The sequence below is a fragment of the Parasteatoda tepidariorum genome, chromosome 10 (genome assembly GCF_043381705.1).
Source record: "Parasteatoda tepidariorum isolate YZ-2023 chromosome 10, CAS_Ptep_4.0, whole genome shotgun sequence".
NCBI classification, from domain to species: domain Eukaryota; kingdom Metazoa; phylum Arthropoda; class Arachnida; order Araneae; family Theridiidae; genus Parasteatoda; species Parasteatoda tepidariorum.
This window is the reverse complement of record NC_092213.1, coordinates 51,568,315-51,588,664: the sequence shown is the minus strand read 5'-3', so window position 1 is coordinate 51,588,664 and position 20,350 is coordinate 51,568,315. Positions and strand designations below refer to the sequence as shown.

The following is a 20,350-nucleotide window of genomic DNA, read 5'->3' as shown; positions in this document are numbered from 1 at the left end:
TTCGCCATGAAGGCAAATTTTTCTCACAATGCTTCATACAGGAGTTCCCTTGTCCTCTGGATTGGGTTCAAAATTATAAGGCAACGTAGTTGAACGTTGGTAGTCGTAAACCCAAAATTGGGTCGGCTGTTCAACGACAGTAATAAAATAAAATTGAATAAAACAAAGGTGCAAAATAACATTAAAAATATTTGTAATTCATAGCCGAATATGAAATATTGATATTCGCCTTTATTTCACCATTGCTTGATAATATTGAGAGTTTTCTCAACGAATTTTAATAGTAAGATAAGAAATAAAAATTTGATATATTCCCATGCTTTTAATTTAAACTGTTAAAATTTATTTATTTTTCTCAGGACTATTCCTGCAATGTAAGTTAAATAATTGCATAGTTTGATTATAAACGACAATAGAATTTAAATTAAGTAAATTATTCTTCGTTAAAGATATTTAAACTGAAGCTTTTAAATTATATTTCCCTAATGCGGTATCTAAAATTACTTCCGGACAAAAAATATTAACTTCTTTTTAAATGAATCTAAAAGCTTCAAACATATTTTAATCTGTCGCGTTTTCCATTAACACCTATCAGGAAGTAAAAATCGAGAATTTTTTTTCGAAAATATTGATTTTATGTCATTTACGAACATTAAGAATTCTATTTGTGTTTTCTAATTTACTTTTCATAACGCTGTTTTAAGAAAAGAACAAGAAAAAAAAATATTACGAGCGCCAAATGTAGCTGTCATTATTTACGTTAGGTTGAAGATTGGCGTTAAATAAAGCCCGCTGGATATTTGAAACAAATTTACCGAGCAAATTTGGCGAAGTGTCAAAACTCGTGAAATGAAGCAATTGCGTCGAAAAGAAACACATCCCATAAGAATATCCTGTAAAATATTATCTCGTCAGGTTTTTCCCGAAAAGACCATATTTGACGTCGTTGATAACTTTTACGTGAGGCGGTTTTAAGTGATTTTTGTTACTTAAATTTTCTTTTCATAATTAAGGTACAACGAATTTTTCACTTTATTTTCGCATTTCTGTACGGCTTTAATTAAAAATAAATATATTTTTTTAAATAAAGCTTTTTTCTTAATTTAAAAAGTTTAACAGAATTTTCGGATTCATTAATTTTTTTTATAAACTTCATTTTAATTCAAATTTGTATACAAAACAGAAAATTATGAAGTTTTGAATTTATAGTGTAACAATTTAACTAAATTGTTAATATGATGAAGTTAATCATTTTTATTAAGAGTTTGTACTAAATATTTTTTTATTAAATATTTATAGGTTGTTTAAAATGCGATAATTTTTTTTAAAAAAAAGTATGATATCGTCTGCCTATGATCAAGTTATAAGTATATTATTTTTTTTAAATTTGCTTATAAGCCGATTCCTGATTCGCCGATTTACAGATTTGTTTGTTCACTAATTCGCTCACTTATCAATGCACCGATTTACAAATACCATATAATCCGCTTTTTTCTTCCCAGAGTTTTCTTTCTTCATTCACTTACTACACCAAGAATCATTAATAGTTGCATTTATAACGAGTTCTTTATAAAAACTATTAAATAAATACAGCTTATGCCTATATTCTCTTCACTCAAAATAACATAGGTTTTGGACATTTTTTAAAAATTTATAAGTTTATTCAGCATTTGGAGATTTGTTTGCTCATTAATTCGCATATACATAATAAGCTCACCGGACAAAAATTAGTCACCATAGTGCACAAGCACCGATGAATCGTTAGGTTTCATTCTATGACGCAGTGGTTGAGTGACGTGCTCAAGACTCAACGTGATCAAAGGCAAGTAGCCATCAGAGAGATATTTTTTGTTTTAAGCGGATATTGTGTGTAAATATGGGTAAATGTAAGGATGTGAAAAAGTGGCAAAAAGGGACAATTGTGTTTGGCCGTAACGGTGGATGAAGTTGCTGGATTTGTTGGTTTATCGATGCAGATTGTTCAACGTGTCTACAAGCAGTGTTGTAATGCACGTGGTCACGAAAGAAGACGTCAAAATTGTGGTCGGAAAAAGATCGGGGGGGACCGGAGACATGTTTCCCGACTTGTCAATAAAAATTGCTTCCAAACCCGACAGGAATTGCTTTAGTTAGTGAATGAAGGTTCATCCCAACCTGTTAGTGAGAGAACATCGATACGGGAGCTGTATGCAATGAACATTTGGAGTCGGAGACCTTGTAAGAGGCCATTGCTCACATAGGCAACTTCAGTGGGCTAGAAGTTACCGAACGTGATCAGTTGTTGACTGGCGAAATGTAATATGGTCTGAAGAATCACGTTTTTTCCTCTATTCAAATGACGCACGTCATCGAATGCACCGAAGACCAGATATAGCATTTCATCCTGATTATGTGCAAGGTCAGGTTCAAGCCAGAGGTGGGTCTGACATGTTTTGGGGTGTTTTTCTCATTATGGATTGGGATCCCTCACTGAGGTGGCCACTAACAAGAACCACCATGTTTATTTGAACATTCTGATATGATCAGGTGTTACCTTTCGGTCAAAAACTTCGTGAAGAATATGCTGTCGATGCCCCTATTTTTCCTGATGACAATAGCAAAGTTCATTGGGCTGAAAAAATATGTGACTGGTTTTATGAACAATCTGACATTCAATTACATATCGAGTGGCCTGCAAAATCACCTGACTTGAACCCCATTGAAAATTTGAGGGACATGTTGAAACAACGGGTAAAACGCTGAAATCAGCATCCTAGGTGGATTTGCGCGATCATATCCTCAGCCAGTGACTTAAACTGGATTCGATGTACCCGCAAAACCTTGTCGCCTCACTTCTTAACCGAATCAAGGCGGTTATCAACTCCAGAGGAGGTGTTACACGTTATTAAATTATGTTTTTCATGATTTCCTTAGGAGTGACTAATTTTTTGTCCGGTGTGTTAATGATGATTCACTAATACTCCGATTTTCATTCTTTTATCATCAGTTTCTTCTTCTATTTGCTAGCTACATCAAATATCGGTAAAAGTTGCAATTGAGTAGCACAAAGGGCTATTGGCGACGGTCTTGCAAACATTCTTGAGGCTAATTCGTAGTAGAACTTTATTTACGTCCCACTAGACCTGAACAATGGGCTATCGATGATGGTCTGGCAAACATCCACAAGAAGGATTCGAAGTAGTAGTTGAACTTTATTTGCGTCGTACTAGAGCTGTACAATAGTCTATTTTGACGGTCTTGCAAACATTCCTGAGGCTAATTCGTAGTAGAGCAGCACCATGAGCTATTGGCGACGGTCTTGTAAACATTCTTGAGGCTGATTCGCAGTAGAACTTTATTTACGTCCCACTAGACCTGAACAATGGGCTATCGGTGATGGTCTGGCAAACATCCACAAGAAGGATTCGAAGTAGTCGTAGAACTTAATTTACGTTGCATTAGAGCTGTACAATGGTCTATTTTGACGGTCTTGCAAACATTCCTGAGGTTAATTTTTAGTAGAACTTTATTTACATCGCACCAGAACTGCTCAATGGGCAATTGGCGACGGTCTGGAAAACATAGCTGAGGATGATCCGAAGTAGTAGTAGTAACTGGGCTGTCTGCGACGGTCAGAGGAATGTCCCTGAGGGTGATCTAAAGTAGTAGTAGTACTTATTTACGTTGAACTAAAGCTGCACAATGGGCTGCAGGCGAAGGTCTGGCAAACATTCCTGAGGATGATTCGTAGGCACGCCATCACAATTTCGAGCCTTAATAGGAGGGTGGCTCCCCCACTTTAGAAGTCGCAACATTTTAAAGTAAAACAATTTCACGAAATGACACCACACACCCTCGATTCCTTCGCTGGCTGATCAAAAAATAGTCACCCACTTGCTCACTGATCGCAATCAGTGCTGATTGACGGTCAGTAGTCTACTGTGAAGCCTATGTAGGGAGTAATGTTCCTGATTTTTAATTCAATTTCGTGCAATAATGCTGATTTATAATTCTGAACAATAATTCTTATTTTTAGTCCAATTGGTTGAGAATAGAGAAATGCTGAGCATATCTGCATTTCCACTTTTATTTATTATTTAGAAAACATTCTTTTTTTGGGGGGGGGGGGTTGAAACAGAGATTACATGGTCCTGTGTTTAAGAAGAAAGATACATGCGATCTTAAATTCATCAAATATAATGAAATTAATGTTAACAAAAATTCGTCTAAAAAGACTACACAAACATTTTCCCAACAAGATACAAAAGCAAACAAATGTCAAATACAAAAAATATTCTTTTCAGAAAGTTGAAACGAATAAATTACTTGTTTCGAACACAACTAGGCCTATTCTTTGAATCTTTTTTTCTTTATGATTAATTCACGATGCAGCGATTTAATGAAAACAAAAGAGAATAAAAATACCTCTTTTTTAAAAATGCCGTTGATATGACTAAAACACTAATTGAGGGCTTTGCAATTCAGATTTTCTTGTGTTTGTTCCTTTGTTGAAGTTAAGAATATTTCATATCATTTAAATACGTTTTCTCGGTCAGGGTTTTATGTTTATTTCTAAAAATTGCCAGATGTGAAAATGGTTGAGTTTTAAATGTTTGAATATGCATCGAAATATCGTATGATCAAAGCAGCAAAGTCTCATTTTTTTTGTATTGCTGCACATTTCCAAAATAGGTTTCTTTAATTATTTTTTTAGAATAGAGAAAAATGGCACCCAACAAAATGTTATATGTCTGTGGCATAATATTCGGTTTATTTCGAGCAAAATTGTTTGATGGGATTATCTGCAATGGTGAGTACTTACTAATTTATTTGTTGTTACAAATATGTATGCAGGCTTGTGTGTTTGTAACAAAAGCCATTATATAAGCTCATGTCAAGTTGCAGTATAGGTAACACAAGTAAGAAAAGGTCATAACAAAGGATTCAAACCCACTACCTCAACGCCATATGCAGTTTGGTTTAACAGTGAGACCGCTCGGTTAGGGAGTCAACTACATATTTCTGTTATAGACTCACGGTAGGTCAAGGGTTAAAGTGCTCGCCTTCCTAACAGGTGAGCCATATATCCGAATCCCATCGTTGGTCGATTCGAATTATGCTCCCACTCACACCGATCACTGTGCATTCGTAAAATATCTTTAGTGGTAGACGAATTGTGGGTTAAAATCTCCTTGGTGTCGTAGGAGGTTTTCTTGATTTTTCTCTCCATGCAACACAAATGCGGATTAGCTCCATGTTTGTCCCAATGCAAGAATCCAGGATTTCACTTGTCCTTTGAGTTGGGTTCAAAATTACAAAACTAATGAGTAGAACACTCATAAATTTAAAAATGGGCTGTCAGTTAAAAAAAATAGTTTTAGAATAAAACTATAATCTAATGTCTATTTCTGCCCAGTTAAACGATCCTAATATTATTTATTTATTGTTACACATGTGAAAGCTTGTGTGCTCATTATAAAGACGGCTTATATGCCTAGTATATTATCTGCGCCTAGTCCAAGATATTGCCGCCAATCTGGTTTTTTGTCTTATTTTCCACCACCAAACCAAATTTTTTTGAGCGCATTAGCTGACTCATCTAACTATGGAATAGACTTAGAATTGAAATTGAACTTACAACCCTTTGCTTTTACCGAAAGAGGTACGTATCGAGCCAGATTAGTAATAAGCTGCTGCTGTAATAATTTATGCTATGTGCCATCTTTTAAAACAAGCATTGTTAGCAGAGTGAATACTTCTGATTGTTTTTCGAATCTAATCTTATGTTTTAATATTTAAACATTTTTGTTAATCTTACTCATTAGAAGAAAATTATTGATTAATAGGTGCAATATATTCATTTCTACCTAAAGGGAAACTCATGGATTTGACATAGCGGGGGCTTTATTGTGAAGGATTGGAAACAACAACAATACATAACAGGGTAACATGCACATAATTACACTTCAAGCTTAATACTATATACAATGTTTGTTCTTTTACTTAAGTTTCAATTATAGTGGATAATCAGTGTATTCATTATGAATGTATAATGGATAATCAGTGTATTCATATGATGTATACATTATGCGTGGTGTTCCACGATGACTAGCCTTTATCTATATTTTTAGAATTTTTGTTAAAAATTAAGTAAAAAATATACAAAAACAGGGTGGTAATCATCTGGCTTAAAACCGGTTTCTGCGATACGTCAGACTTCAATACCACTCTTATCTCTTCCTCTAATATATATATATATTCATTCTTTTCCTAGGTATGCCTTGCTATACCTTTCAGTCTATTACGGGTGGTCATTACGTAGCACTATTTACTTTCATATGAATGAGATAACAAGAATACATTAAGCTTTATTACAACTTATTTCATATCATTATATCATTTTAGTTTGTTTCACTGAATTTTTTTTCTTCTTATTTTTTCAATATTTGAGATACATGAGATTCATTTTATCAAAACTCTCACGAAATGCAACGATGTAAGAAAATATTTCTCTTCAAAATAATTTTCTATGTTTTTTTTTAAATAATTATGTCTGTTCACGCATCGCAAGATTTGAGGATCCCCAATGGCAAAAGTTTAATGCTTTATGCATCGCTAACAAACATTTCCTTAATACAAATTAAGATACCACTTTTCTTAGGTTTTTAATGCTAGCAATTGCAATAGCCTAAAAAAGAAAATACAATTCAAGCACACAAGGGGAATTAAAAAAAATGCAATTCATCTTCTGAATTATTGTCAATTAATTTAAAAAAGAATTTTTATTTAAATGTATTTAACGAAAAAATAATGACATTAGCTTTGAGAAAATTTAACGTTAGAGAAGGGCTGGATTACCCATTAGACCAGACCAGGCTATGGCCTGGAGCCCCCAATGATTAGGGGTCCCCTCATAATGGATTTTTCGAAAATAAATTTTAAAAAATTACGAAAAACAATGATTTTTCAAAATTTTATGAATATTTTTTAGTTTTAATTTAATAAATTAAAGTAAAATTTAATTTATTATTATTTATTTTAATTTTAAATATGCTTTCTTAAATGAAAAGATATATAAATACTTTTATACTTGAATAAATAAAAAATATAAGTGAAAAAAATTTAATTTAAGGGCCCCGCGTACTCTTAATCTAGCCCTGTGTTAGGGGATATTTCCGTATCGTGATCTGTCACGCCAACTACAATCGCCACGACACCAAATGAATTTTAAACTTGCAATTTAAAAAAAAAAAAAAAAAAGAACTCTTAGAGATTTACCCGAGGGTGGTTGCGAGTTATGCACATCAAGTTGGTCCCCTTCTGTGATGTTTCCCTCTTTTTTTTTAAAATTTCTTCAAGGACGTTGCCCGGAAGTTGCCAAGACAACAGCAGATAACGATACGGAAATCTTAAGTCTTCATTTAAAGTACAAAGCAATATTAAACGCTGTAATTTTCATTCATTTTATTTCTATCAGCAAATGTTATAAAATACAGAAACTGGATTCATTAACAAATTAAGTAGTTATAAGAATCACTAATCAATTTAAGGTACTTATCCACTTCGGGGGCCGTGATAAAGCCATTACCATGGTACCTGCATTAGATAGTTATACCAGGAACACCTATTACTCCCAATAATAGCCCATCACTGGCGACAATAACAGTTTAGCAATTTTTTATGGCCTCCAGAATCGTAAAAGTGCTCTATTAAATTTTAAACTTAATTTCTTAGAATTTCTTCCATGAAATGTCAGTTAAAATATAATAATTAAAAATAAAACTGTTAAATGTAACTCAAACGATAATGATGGCTGATCTTAAATCGCATGTACTTAAGTCACGTGGCAAAACAAACTTACCGTGCTTGAAGATTGCGCCATCTAGTGTTTATCTAAATATTCCCAGAGAGAGAGAAAAAAGATGTATTCAGCAGCACGCTTAAAGGGTCATTTCAAGTCTTTTCAATTCCAGCGAAGAAATAAAGTACTTCTAAATGTCTCTATTGTGTACTTTAAAATGGCAGTCGTTGTCAGAGGAGAGCAGAAGAGATGGCAGCTGATCTTCAGTTTAGATTTGCAAATGCAGCTGTAGTGGCCGCGAGTCCAGATAATACAAGATTTCTTTTGATTGAACCGTCGTATAAACTTACCATCTCTCACGTTTCATTCTTTTTTTTATTTATTATTTACTTATTTTTCTTTTTTATCTTTTTTTTCCCGACGTTGTGTCCTCCGTGTTGTGTGAGAAGAAACAAAAACAAAAAAGGAATCACGTCGCTTTGTTAATGAGTTTTCTAGAGTGTGTTTTGTTTATGTGATTGTCAGCCTCGGCAAATATTGCGTAAAAAAAAGGGGATATCGTACCGGAAATGTAGAGGTGGCGGAGGACGAGAAAGTAGGCGGCTGTCGTCAGAACTAAATACGTAAATGGACGTATGTCATTAGGTTTATCGTTTCTTGGACAAATTGTGAATCAAAAACATCGACATTCCGTGAATATAATATTAGCATACAACTAAGTATAAATTTCCAAGCTGAAATAATTCTTTATATGAATGTAATGATACGATAATGATTAATTTATGCGTCAGTTCTTCATCTTTATTTCTTCTCTAAATATACAGGGTATTTTGTAATTTCTGGATTTAACCCCTTAACTTGTGCGCTCGAGTTAATTGGAGCTCGCTAAACACGCCAAACTGTGCACATTCGAATTCGAGAAGCGTTGTATTTTATGCTGCTATAATTTTTAACACTCAAATATCTTCGAGAATTGAAAATAACAATGTGAAAGCTAAGAAAAAAAATGGTTTTATTGATACATATCATTTACATAGGATTGTAAGCTATAACACTTATTTATTCAAGAATAAAATATACAGAGATGCCAACTTGCTCCGGACAGCAAATATATATATTAAAGTCGTAGTTTATCAATTCTAATTCTTGGTTTAAAATTCAATTTAGTAGATTTTTATCCACCACTATTTATAAATAATTCGTAAGCTTATATAATTCACCACTTTATAGTACTTATGTCGTGCTATACCCTTTAAAAAGCAAGCAAAAATAGTCAAATGTTTGCACAATTTACTTTGTACTTATTGACCGTTTCTTAATTATTTTGGTGTGTCTGCAGTTGGCATCTCTCATTATAGCCTTTCTCCATGGAACAAAAGCACAGTACATCAAAATTGTCCACCAAAAGGAAATACAATTATCTAAAATGTGTTTTTTTATATAAAAAAAAAAGATTTTTTTTTCAAAAAATCTGTGGGTGTGATGTAATTTTTTGAGATACTTCCGTATTGGAATCTGCGCAAGCAATAACCGCTAAGATTTCAAAAAGATTTTAAACTTGCAAAGAAAAAAAAATGCGTTTAGTCTTGCTCAAAGGTAGATGATTTCCTTCCAATTTTATTATTATTATTATTTTTTAACTGGCAAATACCCGGCAATCAAGTTTTGATTACTTTCAGGCAGTGACCGACTGAAAATATTTGAATTTATAATTGAATTTTCATTATATTTCGATAAGAATATCTTAACTATATTTTTATAATCCATGACATCGTGGATAGCAGCATAATATTAAGACTGAAAATAACGAAAACGTTGTCAAAAGATTCGAATCACTATCTAGAGTTGTGGGATGAAAAAATGAAATCAAACCACATGATTGTATGATGAAGCTGAGACATATATCTAGTAACTGCATTTTAATGCCTCTCTATTTCTCTCTATTTCCAATGGGTTTAGATATTTTTAGTTCTGAAAAAAAAGTTCTTCAAAAAGGTTAGTTTTGAATTTACTCACCTTAGTATTAAAATAACTGAGTATGATAAAAATCATTAAAAAAATTATGAAAATTCGTTCCATATTTAAAAAACGATAATATTTATACTTAAAAAATAATTCTTGTATGAGCCTGGGTGCTAATGTGCGACTTGAGGCCCTACCTATACCAAATTATTTAAAACGTAGGTACGTAATAAATATTGAAACTGCTTATGAAGTTTAGTTCCAATCATATATGGCAGTACTTTTACTTTCGTTACTTGTACCGCCGTTACTTGTTCGTTACTTGTACTTTCGTTACTTGTACAGCAGACTCAGTGACACCACTTTCGAAATGCAATTATTTTGCAAAATGAATAAAAATATTAATTAGCAAGTTATTTTCATTCATTTTCGAGTTTTATGCATTTATTTAATAAATTTTAAATAAAAAATGTTGGATTTTGTTATTATGTTTTTCACTTTTCTTTTTGAACTCACTAATAATACATTTTTGTCTTAATACGTTTCTTACTAAATACAGTTTTACCTAGTACCTTTTTTACTGAAATTATGCTTATGCCCGACCTTGTCAAACAACGCCCAGTCAAATTTCTAAGTTTAGATCTCTAAGTCTAATGTTTGGAAAATGATTTTCTCGCATGAATTCAGCATTAGCCATTGTTACAAATAAAACTGTAGACTGTTCTGTTTCAACTTATACTACACATTCAATTATTTTTTACCAGCTCAAAGATCATAAAGCTATCTGAAATCCCGTGTTTGCTTTGTTTATGTTTGTGCCTTTAAAACGCGTTTCTATAGAGAAAAACAATTTTAAATCAATGGTAATTTAAATAAATAAAAATAATAAACTGAAAATTAAAATCAATAGATAAAAAAAAATTTCGTGCAAATCCATAAAAAGTTTGATATTAAAATTATATTTGATTTTAAAATTACATTATACGATTATATTATAAAATTATATTATAATATTCTTCCAAATTTAAAAATATATTAATGTCCATAACTTTCAAAATTAAAAATAATTAAATAAATAACAACAATTTTGCAAAAAACATTAAAGAACATAAGAATATTATTCAATGAAATTTAGGTTACTTTGAATTTTAATTTCCTAGAAATGTACTTTTAAATCGTTACTTTTTTTGTTTAGTACTTGTACTTTTACTTGTACTTTTTACTCGTTACTTTTTAAAATAAGAACTTTTTACTTTTTACTCGTTACTTTTTTTAAAATTACTTGTACTTTTACTCGTTACTTTTTAAAAGTAACGTTGCCATATATGGTTCCAATTAAACTTATTTTACAGAAATTAAAAAAAAAACAGGTTATGTATGCAGATTAATGGTTAATGTAATTATTCTTTTACAAAAGTAATTACATTAACTATTAATATTTGATTAAATGTCCATGTCAGTAAGTAAAACACAAAGCATACAAATTTTAAAAACTTTAAAAAAATATATATACATTTTTCCATTTTTATTAAATTTGTCATATTTTTGCCAACGGAGACCTACGGAAATTGTGCGGGTTTTGTAGAATTAGTTAGAAAAACCAAGAACTTGAGACTTAAAGCATAAGAAGAAAAAATAAAAAATTAGGGAGTTGGGTAAGCAACGAATACATAATTTTTTTTTATCGATTTCCCGAATTTTACCATTAAAAATAAAACTTTTAATGATTCTAAAAGAAAATTGTAAGGCATTACGCTTAAAACATTTAATTATTTTTTTTTCTTCAGAAAATCGCAAAAATCAATTCCTTCTTCAGAAAAAAATCCTTTAATCCAAATCATCCTTCAAAAAATTAATTCAATACTTAGATGTCCTTATTAAATATAGAGGACGGGCCAGTAAAAGGGGCAGGCAAAGCGGGTGCCGAACGACTCAGATTTAATGCTCGTGAAATTTTTAATTTCCTCCTTTTTTTTGTTAATATTGTTTGCTTGAAATATATAATTATAGCTTTTTATTTTTTTAATTAAATATACTTACGTTAACTTTCTATGTGGTTAAAGTTCAATGAGTAAAAGTTTTACTAAAGATGGAACAACAGCGTGCAACAGAAAAGCTACTTGTATGATATTAAATCGAAACTGTTCCACATTTTTCAAGAGGTGAAGTGGGCTGTATCAGATTCTCCCAATATTCTCAAAGAACCTTATTAACTGTTTATTTATTCTTTTTCATCTCGTGTATTATGTCTTGTTTATTTTATGAAAACAGGGAAAGTTTTTTTAAGAATGAAACGTTACTTAGGAGTCAAGGCTAACAATCAAATAATTTTTTTTCATTACTTGAATTCAATTTTTAATCAAAGATAAATAAAAATAAATTGCAGAACGACTTTCTTTTAACGCTATGTCTATATGTGTATTTTCTGCTGTAATTTTTTTTTATTAAAAAATATTTTCCCATTTTGTAATACATTTTAAAAAATGAATCTATTTTAAAAATGTTTGTTGTATATTTTAACTATTAAGCTAATTATTGTTTTTTTCACAATTATGAAAGAATACTAGGAATTAATTTCCCAATAAAAATGAGTGTGTTCAATTAATAAGTGTTAGATTTGGGTCTTGGTTATGAGCGATTCTACAAATAAACGCCAATTAGACGACCAAAAAAAAATGGGGGGGGGGCACGCTTTTTCTACAAGAATTTTCTTCTTTTCTACACCCTAAAAAAGCAAGAAAAAATCGTGAACATGAAATTTTTTCTTTATGATATACTTTAAATGACAAAATACCAATTAATGGCAATAAATGACAAAATACCAATAAATAGCTCAGATAAATTTGAGCCATTTATCAGATAAAACGATTTTTACATAAATATAATATTATTATAATGTCTCTCTAAAATGTATTTATAGAGATTTCATACTATAAGATTATATTTTAGTATAAAAAACAAAAATAAAAAAATTTAATCAAAGTTTGTAAATTGAAAAAATCGGAAAAAGTTTAAAATTGGTATTTAGTCATTTAAAGTATGTCACAAAGAAAACAATTTCATGTTCATGATTTTTTCTTGCTTTTTTAGGGTGTAAAAAAGAAGAAAATTCATGTAGAAATAGAGTGCCCCCTACTACAAAAAAAAATTCTTTTTTTAATTTTTTTTCTTTTTTTCTTTTCTTTTATTCTATTTCCGCCTAATTGGTGTTTATTTGTAGAATTGCTCTTATATGTACTACATGTGAACCTGTGTGTCAAATGTACTCTCAATATAATGTGAAACTTTTGATATAAATCTTAATTGGTGTTAAAATAACTCTTATTTCGTCACCAACTTAAGTTTTTCATCAATATCTCGGCGGAAGTTTTGAGAAATTGGGGTTAATTATTTATTTATATTTATTGGTTTTTATACCTATATTAGTCTGGGTAGAGAATATTTAATCTTTTCCAAAAATTTTTTGATAGCGAAACAAATTTCGTGTTGCATTTATACAATACTTGATCTTGTCTACTTTGAGTGTGAAGTTCTCAAATCTGAAATCTTTAGAAATAAAATTGAATAAACGTTGAAAAACGTTGTCACACGCCGCTAGGGATGCTTCCCTATTATGACCTGTTTAAAAGCATACGAACAGTTCATAATAGCGAAGCTCCTCCAACGGCGTATTCCGTCGTTTCCGCTCATGGGTTCCTATGCAATTTTAATACTGTTGATGTACCCTAACTCCCCCAGAAGTTTATTGCAACATTTATGCGACCTTCTGTTATGTACACCGTTTTTAAACTGATATATTTTCACAAAAAATTACATTTTCACAAAGTACATTTTCAAAAATAGAGTAAAAATGTAATTTAAAAAAAAACTGTAACTGCGGGAGAGAACGCTATTGCAGAATGAAAATAAGCAACGTCAAAATATCTAAGATCCGTTGAAAAATCTTATGCATCAGCAAAAAAAAAAAAAAAAAATTTTTTTTCACCAGTGTAATAATTTCTCATTTTTCTATTACTATGACGACCATCCGTTCTTTTGCTAATGCATTTTATGCGAGGTTATTTTTAATTTATTTTAAACAGTTTTTTTTTCTTCAAAAATGTATACTTCATAAACATTTTATTATAAGTTCACTTCGTAAAGAGAACTGTTATTATGAACATTTTAGATATAGCGTGTGAATAAAGTAAGAAAGAGGAATGTTAATAAACCAATTAATGGATCAATGAAAAACATTGAGTCAAGCAATAAATACCGTGAATTTATTTATTGGTGATTCATTGAAGATTATTTTAGTGAATAGTCGAATAAGTGAATGAGATTATAAATGCATAAATCTATAAATTGTTTGACGGAAGTCGACGACAACAATTTTTCAATTCTTAAAATGATTTTTAACAAAATGACGAGGTATTGAATACAAATTACGACAGTAATTTCTATCTAAAGTGAAAATGCATAAATAATTGATTTTGAAGATTTTATAAAACTGCTTGTTTGCCACTGCTAAAGCACGAAAATATTAAAACTTAATGTTCATGCTTATATATTTGTATGTCATACAAGATTATGTTCATTAAAAATATTTCCTGTTATGGATGTTTATTCTAGAATATTTGAGATGATATTCTCATTTATTACAGTAAGGGCACTCTTTTTTGACCTTAAACACTATAATTGTTATTTGTCCTGTTCATCTGTTTCTTAAATGAGCATTTAGGGTTGATATATAGAAAAATAGATATGGAATAAAATAAAGCAAATGGCAAAACAATTAAAGTTTAATTTTTTTTTTTAAATTCAGATTTTTTTTTAAAAATTGAGTTTTAAGGACAGTATTGTCCGGGGAGTGAAAACATATTCTACCGCTACTGTATAGAGGCCTGGGGATACAGTTATGGTAAACCCATTTTATTCCGGCCCAGAGCAGAGAGATTTTTTAAGATATTTTTGAAAGCTATAAATGGAAGAAAAACAATTTTATTCGCAAATACCATATTTAAATCTCCCGAATAAACCAAATAAAGCTCGCAAATAGCCTTAAATTTAATATTAACTCTTGATACTTCCCTGGGGAATTTCAATTTTAATTTAGAGTCAGCAATCAAGTTAAAGTAAAGGTCACATGCCATCAGAATCGATCTTATGCATTCTTTCTCGTGTCTTGGGTAGAAAATACTGTTTGTTTTTTAATACTTTAGACGAAATAAACATTCTTATTTCTGAATAAATGGATATCGTGAGAGCCTATCTAAAGCTGATTCAACAATGCTGCTGCTGCTTCATTTAAATTACAGACCTGCATGGAAACAGAGATTGTTTTGCCAGAGAGCGGCGATTACATCAGAGGAATTGCAAGTCATTATTTGCCCTGATGGCTTTGTTTTAATAATGGGAATTTCGGATTTAGTTTTCGACATCGTATGCCATTTTCATGAGAATAACTTTCTTTTTTTTTAATTTGATCTGTAATGTAGCATATTTCATTCCCCTTAAAATTATGTTTTTTTCGTTGCTTAGTTTAAAAAAAATTTAGAAGATGCGGTATGAAAGGTTCCATTATACAATTGTTTTTCTTCCATTTATACAAACACTTTATCTTGCTTAATATAGGTGTGGAGAATTCAAATTATTTTTGTCCTTAAAGTTACAGATTTTTTTAAATGGCATTTTTAGTCTTTTTATCGAAATGTACAACGTTTAACACTAGAAAGACTGAAACTTAGTATATACCTATATTACCCAAAAGCAGTCAAAATGACTGGATTGGTGAAAGAATAACTAATGCGTAAAGAAATTTGTTAAAAATTAATTTCTAATATTTTAATACTATTTACAGTTATATATAACAAGTTATTATTAAATATTAACAATAAAAAAATTGTATGCTGTACAAAAAGTCACAAAATTCTAAGAAATTGTGTCATTATATAAATCATTGTTTTTCTAATTGAAATTAAAAAGCAGTCAAAATGACTTCATTGGGCAATCTGGTTATACACGGTGTCCTTTAAATTTTGTGACGAGCTTCTAGGGGAAGAAGCTCACATCATAAGGCTTAAGATTTACCTAGGAAACCATGATCAGAAAGGTTATCTTACCCAGCTAGGGGTGCTTTTATGTACATGTTCATGTTTCTTTGAACTTGCACTTTCATTTTTCAAAAATATTTTTATTTCATGTTACTATTAGTTACGATTAGACGAGATTGTCCAGTTAGTCGTCAAATCATTCAATTACGATACAACCGCTAATACTGTACCTATTTGAAAGCAGTTTTCGACAAAAATTAATAAAAAACTAAGATAATTTAGATAAATAAAAGTACCTGATGATGTGAAAGATGTTTAAAGGCACACGATGTAACTGTTATAATAGGAATGCTCCCTTAGAGGCATACGATAAAATTTCCGGTCATGGTTTCCTAGTTAATTCTCAATCCTTATGACGTGCCCTGCTTTCCCTAGAAGTTTGTCGCAACACTTTCGGATCACCCTGTATATAACAGAGGGTCACGTAAATGTTACGAAAAACTTCTAGGGGAGTTAGGGCGCATCATAAGAACCCTTGCTCAGAGACGTCGTCGTACGCAGCTAGAGACGTTTTCCTACTATGCCCTGTTCAAAAGCACACAAAGAAACAGCTCATAATAGAGAAGAGCCCCTAGCAGCGCACGATGACATTTCCGGGCATGGATTCTTATGCAATTTCAGGGCTGATAATATGTCCTAACTCCCCCCCAGAAGTTTTTCCATTATTTAAATTTTTAGTGCTACTTCCAAAAAGAGGAATAGAGTACAAAATTAAACAATGACATTTTAAAATTTTGGATAAAAAAAGAAAATGTCATTTTTTTTCCTTCAAGAATTTGTCTAACAATAAAACAAATGTGAAGAAATATGGAATTCTTTGAGTAAAAAAAGGAAAACTTTTTGTTTTTGAAATGGAAAGGAATTTGGATTGATGGTTGTTAGTAATTTGGATTAATGGTGTAATGTGTAATTTGGACTAACTAATGGTAATTCGGACTAATAGTTGTTAAATATGATAGGTAAAATGTATTAGTGTTTTCGGAAAAAGATTAAGAACAGCTAGCAATACTTAATTACCTACCTTATTAAGCTTAATTTAGCGAAAGAAACATCTTTAATGCATTAAATTTATGCATACTAGTGTACTGGTATCGTTTGTTAACAACCATGCGAAAAAGTTTTCGCTACGTTCCCGCTAAAGCTTTGTGAATATGGATACCCGTAGTTGATAGAAGAGAATAAGCAACCATGCGTAGTAAAAGAAGCGCTCAAACCCATTGAAGTATGAATCATGATCTGATTATAACAAAAGTCATTTGTTATATTTAACGCGATTGCATAAATACTCGTTGTTTTATTTTTCTATTAACGAACTTGACAAATTATTGTTTTTTAAAAAAAAAAAAAAAAAAAAAAATCAGAAAATATGAACGNTTTTTTTTTTTTTTTTTTGTCATTGATCTTTAGTTTTTTTTTAATCCTTATGCCTATTCTTCGATTACCTCAAACGATTAAAAGTATCAGATTGTTTTCTTTTTAATAATATTTTTTATAAGTCACCTGAATCAGGATGGTGGGTAGAGTCTTAGCCACCGAGGCTCGGGTCGGGTTTCGATTTTTAGGGTTAAAGTCTGGGTTGCAGATCGAATTACGCTTTTTCGGTTTGTATTTTAGTTGTGTTTAGTGTTTTTATCGAATGCAATATTTCGATTGATTTAAGAAGATAGCTAGTTTACAAAGACATAATGTAAACCACCGGTCCCTGTGGAAAAAGCAACATTTAAGGGCGCAGCAACAGAGGTTTTTCCTGAAACGGGTTTAAGTAGTTGGCAGAAACCGGTTGTCACCCAGACGACAACCGATTCATGTGACACAGATTCTGACTGTCAATATGCGGATGCGTACTCTGTTAAATAGATGCTCTAAAAATCTGACTATTTGACTATGTAAGTTATTTTTCTGATACAGCATACCATGGCGAGCAATTCCCCACGTTAGTTACGTATTCGAAGAGCTGAACTTCTTTCTTATTTAGTTGAAGTTCACATTTTATTGGGTAGTTTGGGAGCATGGTGCAGAGATGGGGTGATTACGAGTATCTCCTCTCTGATTTGAAATGTGGTTGTACAGTGCGCGCAGGAAAAAATTTGGTCATCGGAATATTAAAAACTGTTGCCAAAAAGAAGTCCAGCTCTTCGACTACGTAACTAACGAGGGGAACTGCTTAGTACGGGGTGCGATGCGGGAATAAAAACATACTCGGATATATCGGAGTGTCATGTGTATAGGGTGGTCCGTAAACACCGCCCTTTATACATATTTTAAGAACCTTCTTTAAAAAAGCATAAACCTTAGAAATTTTAACTATTTAAGTGGGGGACAAACCAAAACACCATTGAAATCGATCGAGTACCTGGGGAGGAAGACAAGATGAGAAAACCAGTTTGATTACCCGATGAAACTTGAAGGTGTACCTAATAATAGCCTTTCAAGTTTTCTCTGTTTGTACCAGCAATAAAATAGGTTTTAATGTTTCCAGTCCCGCCTTCCTTTGTAGTGGTTCATTTGATTTTGCTGATGCTATTTTTCTTCCGTCGCATAAATAGAAATTTGCGGAAATTAACGAATTTTTTTTAACTTTATTTTTCAGAATGATTATAAAATATATATTAAGGGTGTTCATTACAAAATACCTTGCGTATTTAATTTTTATTTATGAATCACGATGACCCAGTGTTTAATGCATTGAACTGTTCAAAGTGAAGAAATTGAGTTCGGGGGTTCCCTATAGGCAGCTTGTAATTGGTTCCCTATTGGGAATTGGGTTCCCTATAGGCAGCTTGTAATTGGTTCCCTATTGGGAATTGGATTCCCTATAGGCAGCTTGAAGCCCACTCAGCTTCAGATCGGTGGGTATTACTTACTGGTCAGAAGAGTGAATCACAATCATGCCGTTGGTCACGAAATAGTGGGCCCTTAACCACCATGACCCCCAGAACACAACAGGCTGTTGCGAGAATACTTTACTTTACTTAATTATATAGTTGCTTAATATTTAAATTAAATTGCTTTAATGTTATTTCGGCAAATTGCACAAATGTAACTTCATTCTTGTTTGTTTCTAATTCAGTCCTATCAAATAAGGGCTTTACCATGTATTGAAATATTCTTATTTATACCAATTACCTTTAAATTAATTATAATAATTTTTCTACAAAGTTCTTCTGATGTAATCCCATATCTTTTATACAATCCTCTTCTGAAACTCATTGTTGAGTAAAAGAATTTAACTTTTATTTATTACAAAAGAATCCTACATGAAAAGATTATATTAATATATACAGATTCTTTTACGTTAAATTCATTTTAGAAGATAACAAAAAAATAAGCTGAATAAATTGACGCTGGCTAAGTTTATTATATCACAAGACAGTAGAAAACGTTTCGCGAAGAATTAATCTAACTAGGCGTGTGATGTTCTTTTTTATTTGAAAAATCACTTTTGAAACAGAGTAGACATTTTTGCGTGAGCAAATATTGAACAAAGGGTAAAGGTTATTCGCTCTATTGCTTTACTTTTATTGAATTAAATATAAGTTTTGTTGTTTTGTAAGAAAAAGTATTGTATGTTGTTTAAAGGATAATATTTCTAAACTAGTCTTTAAATTTTTTTTATTAATATTTCATTTAGCTTTTTTTAATCATTAAGAAAAATAAAAGTTTTAAAAACCAAATTTTTCAAATTTTCTAAATAAGAAAAAAATAATTTCAATTTTGTTGCACACTTAGATCGAAAAACGAATGGTGCTTTAGATAAGCTTTAAGGAATTTTCGATGGTGATAGAAGCTTTTTGCAAAGGTGGTGCACTAATGTTATTCATTTGATATGTGTCAAAAATTTATAAGTAATTGATCTCCCCTTTTAAGCCATTTAAAAAACGCAGTTTTTAAAATTTTTATTATATTTTATTATTTATTTACTTTTAGTTTTATGTCCGCTTATTTAATTAGGTTGGGAAGTAGCTGAAATTTCAATTGGAGATAAGTTTTGCGTGGAGATTGTAGGAAACAAATCGTAATTAATTGGCTTCAGAAGAGTCCTGCAGTTGAAATTTGAGCACTCTAATTAATCGGAAAGTGATTGATAGTTCCATTGATGATTAATTGTATTCATTATGCTTGTAGTGGCCGGGAAAACATTGGAACTTACAAACTTGTAATCAGGCATCGTACCCCGGTTAAAACTTGATTATTTAGCTTGTCGGAGAATGGCATTGAATATTATTTAAAGATCGATTATCTGGGAAAAAGATCAACTTTAAAATATAAAATAAAAGTAATTTTAAAATCGTAATCAGAATTCTTTTACTACAGATTCGAATTATCCAGAAAAAGATACCACACTTGAACCTACAAGTGTTTTTATGTTAGTTCGCGTTCATAGAGTAATCGCAAAATAGAAATAGGGTATACTTTTTAAAAAATATTGAAAAAAAATTAAAAAAAAAAATGCTTGCTATTTTGAAAAAGCTAAATATATCCTCCACTTTACATAATTTTTATCTGATTTTTATTT

The 20,350-nt window shown here is 31.1% G+C and overlaps 1 protein-coding gene across 2 annotated transcripts in view; it reads right to left on the bottom strand.

Moving 5' to 3' along the window:
- Positions 1-20,350, bottom strand: part of LOC107451128 (protein kinase, cAMP-dependent, regulatory subunit type 1) — a 136,862-nt gene that overhangs the window by 95,042 nt on the left and 21,470 nt on the right. The window contains exon 1 of one of the 2 annotated variants that reach the window (XM_016067124.4): positions 7,841-8,307. The exons of the other annotated variant lie outside the window; for it this stretch is intronic. Within the exon in view, the coding sequence (XP_015922610.1) occupies positions 7,841-7,861 (21 nt within the window). The 5' untranslated portion in view covers positions 7,862-8,307. Of the gene's footprint in view, positions 1-7,840; positions 8,308-20,350 lie in introns of those variants that run through there. 2 annotated transcript variants of the gene reach the window in all.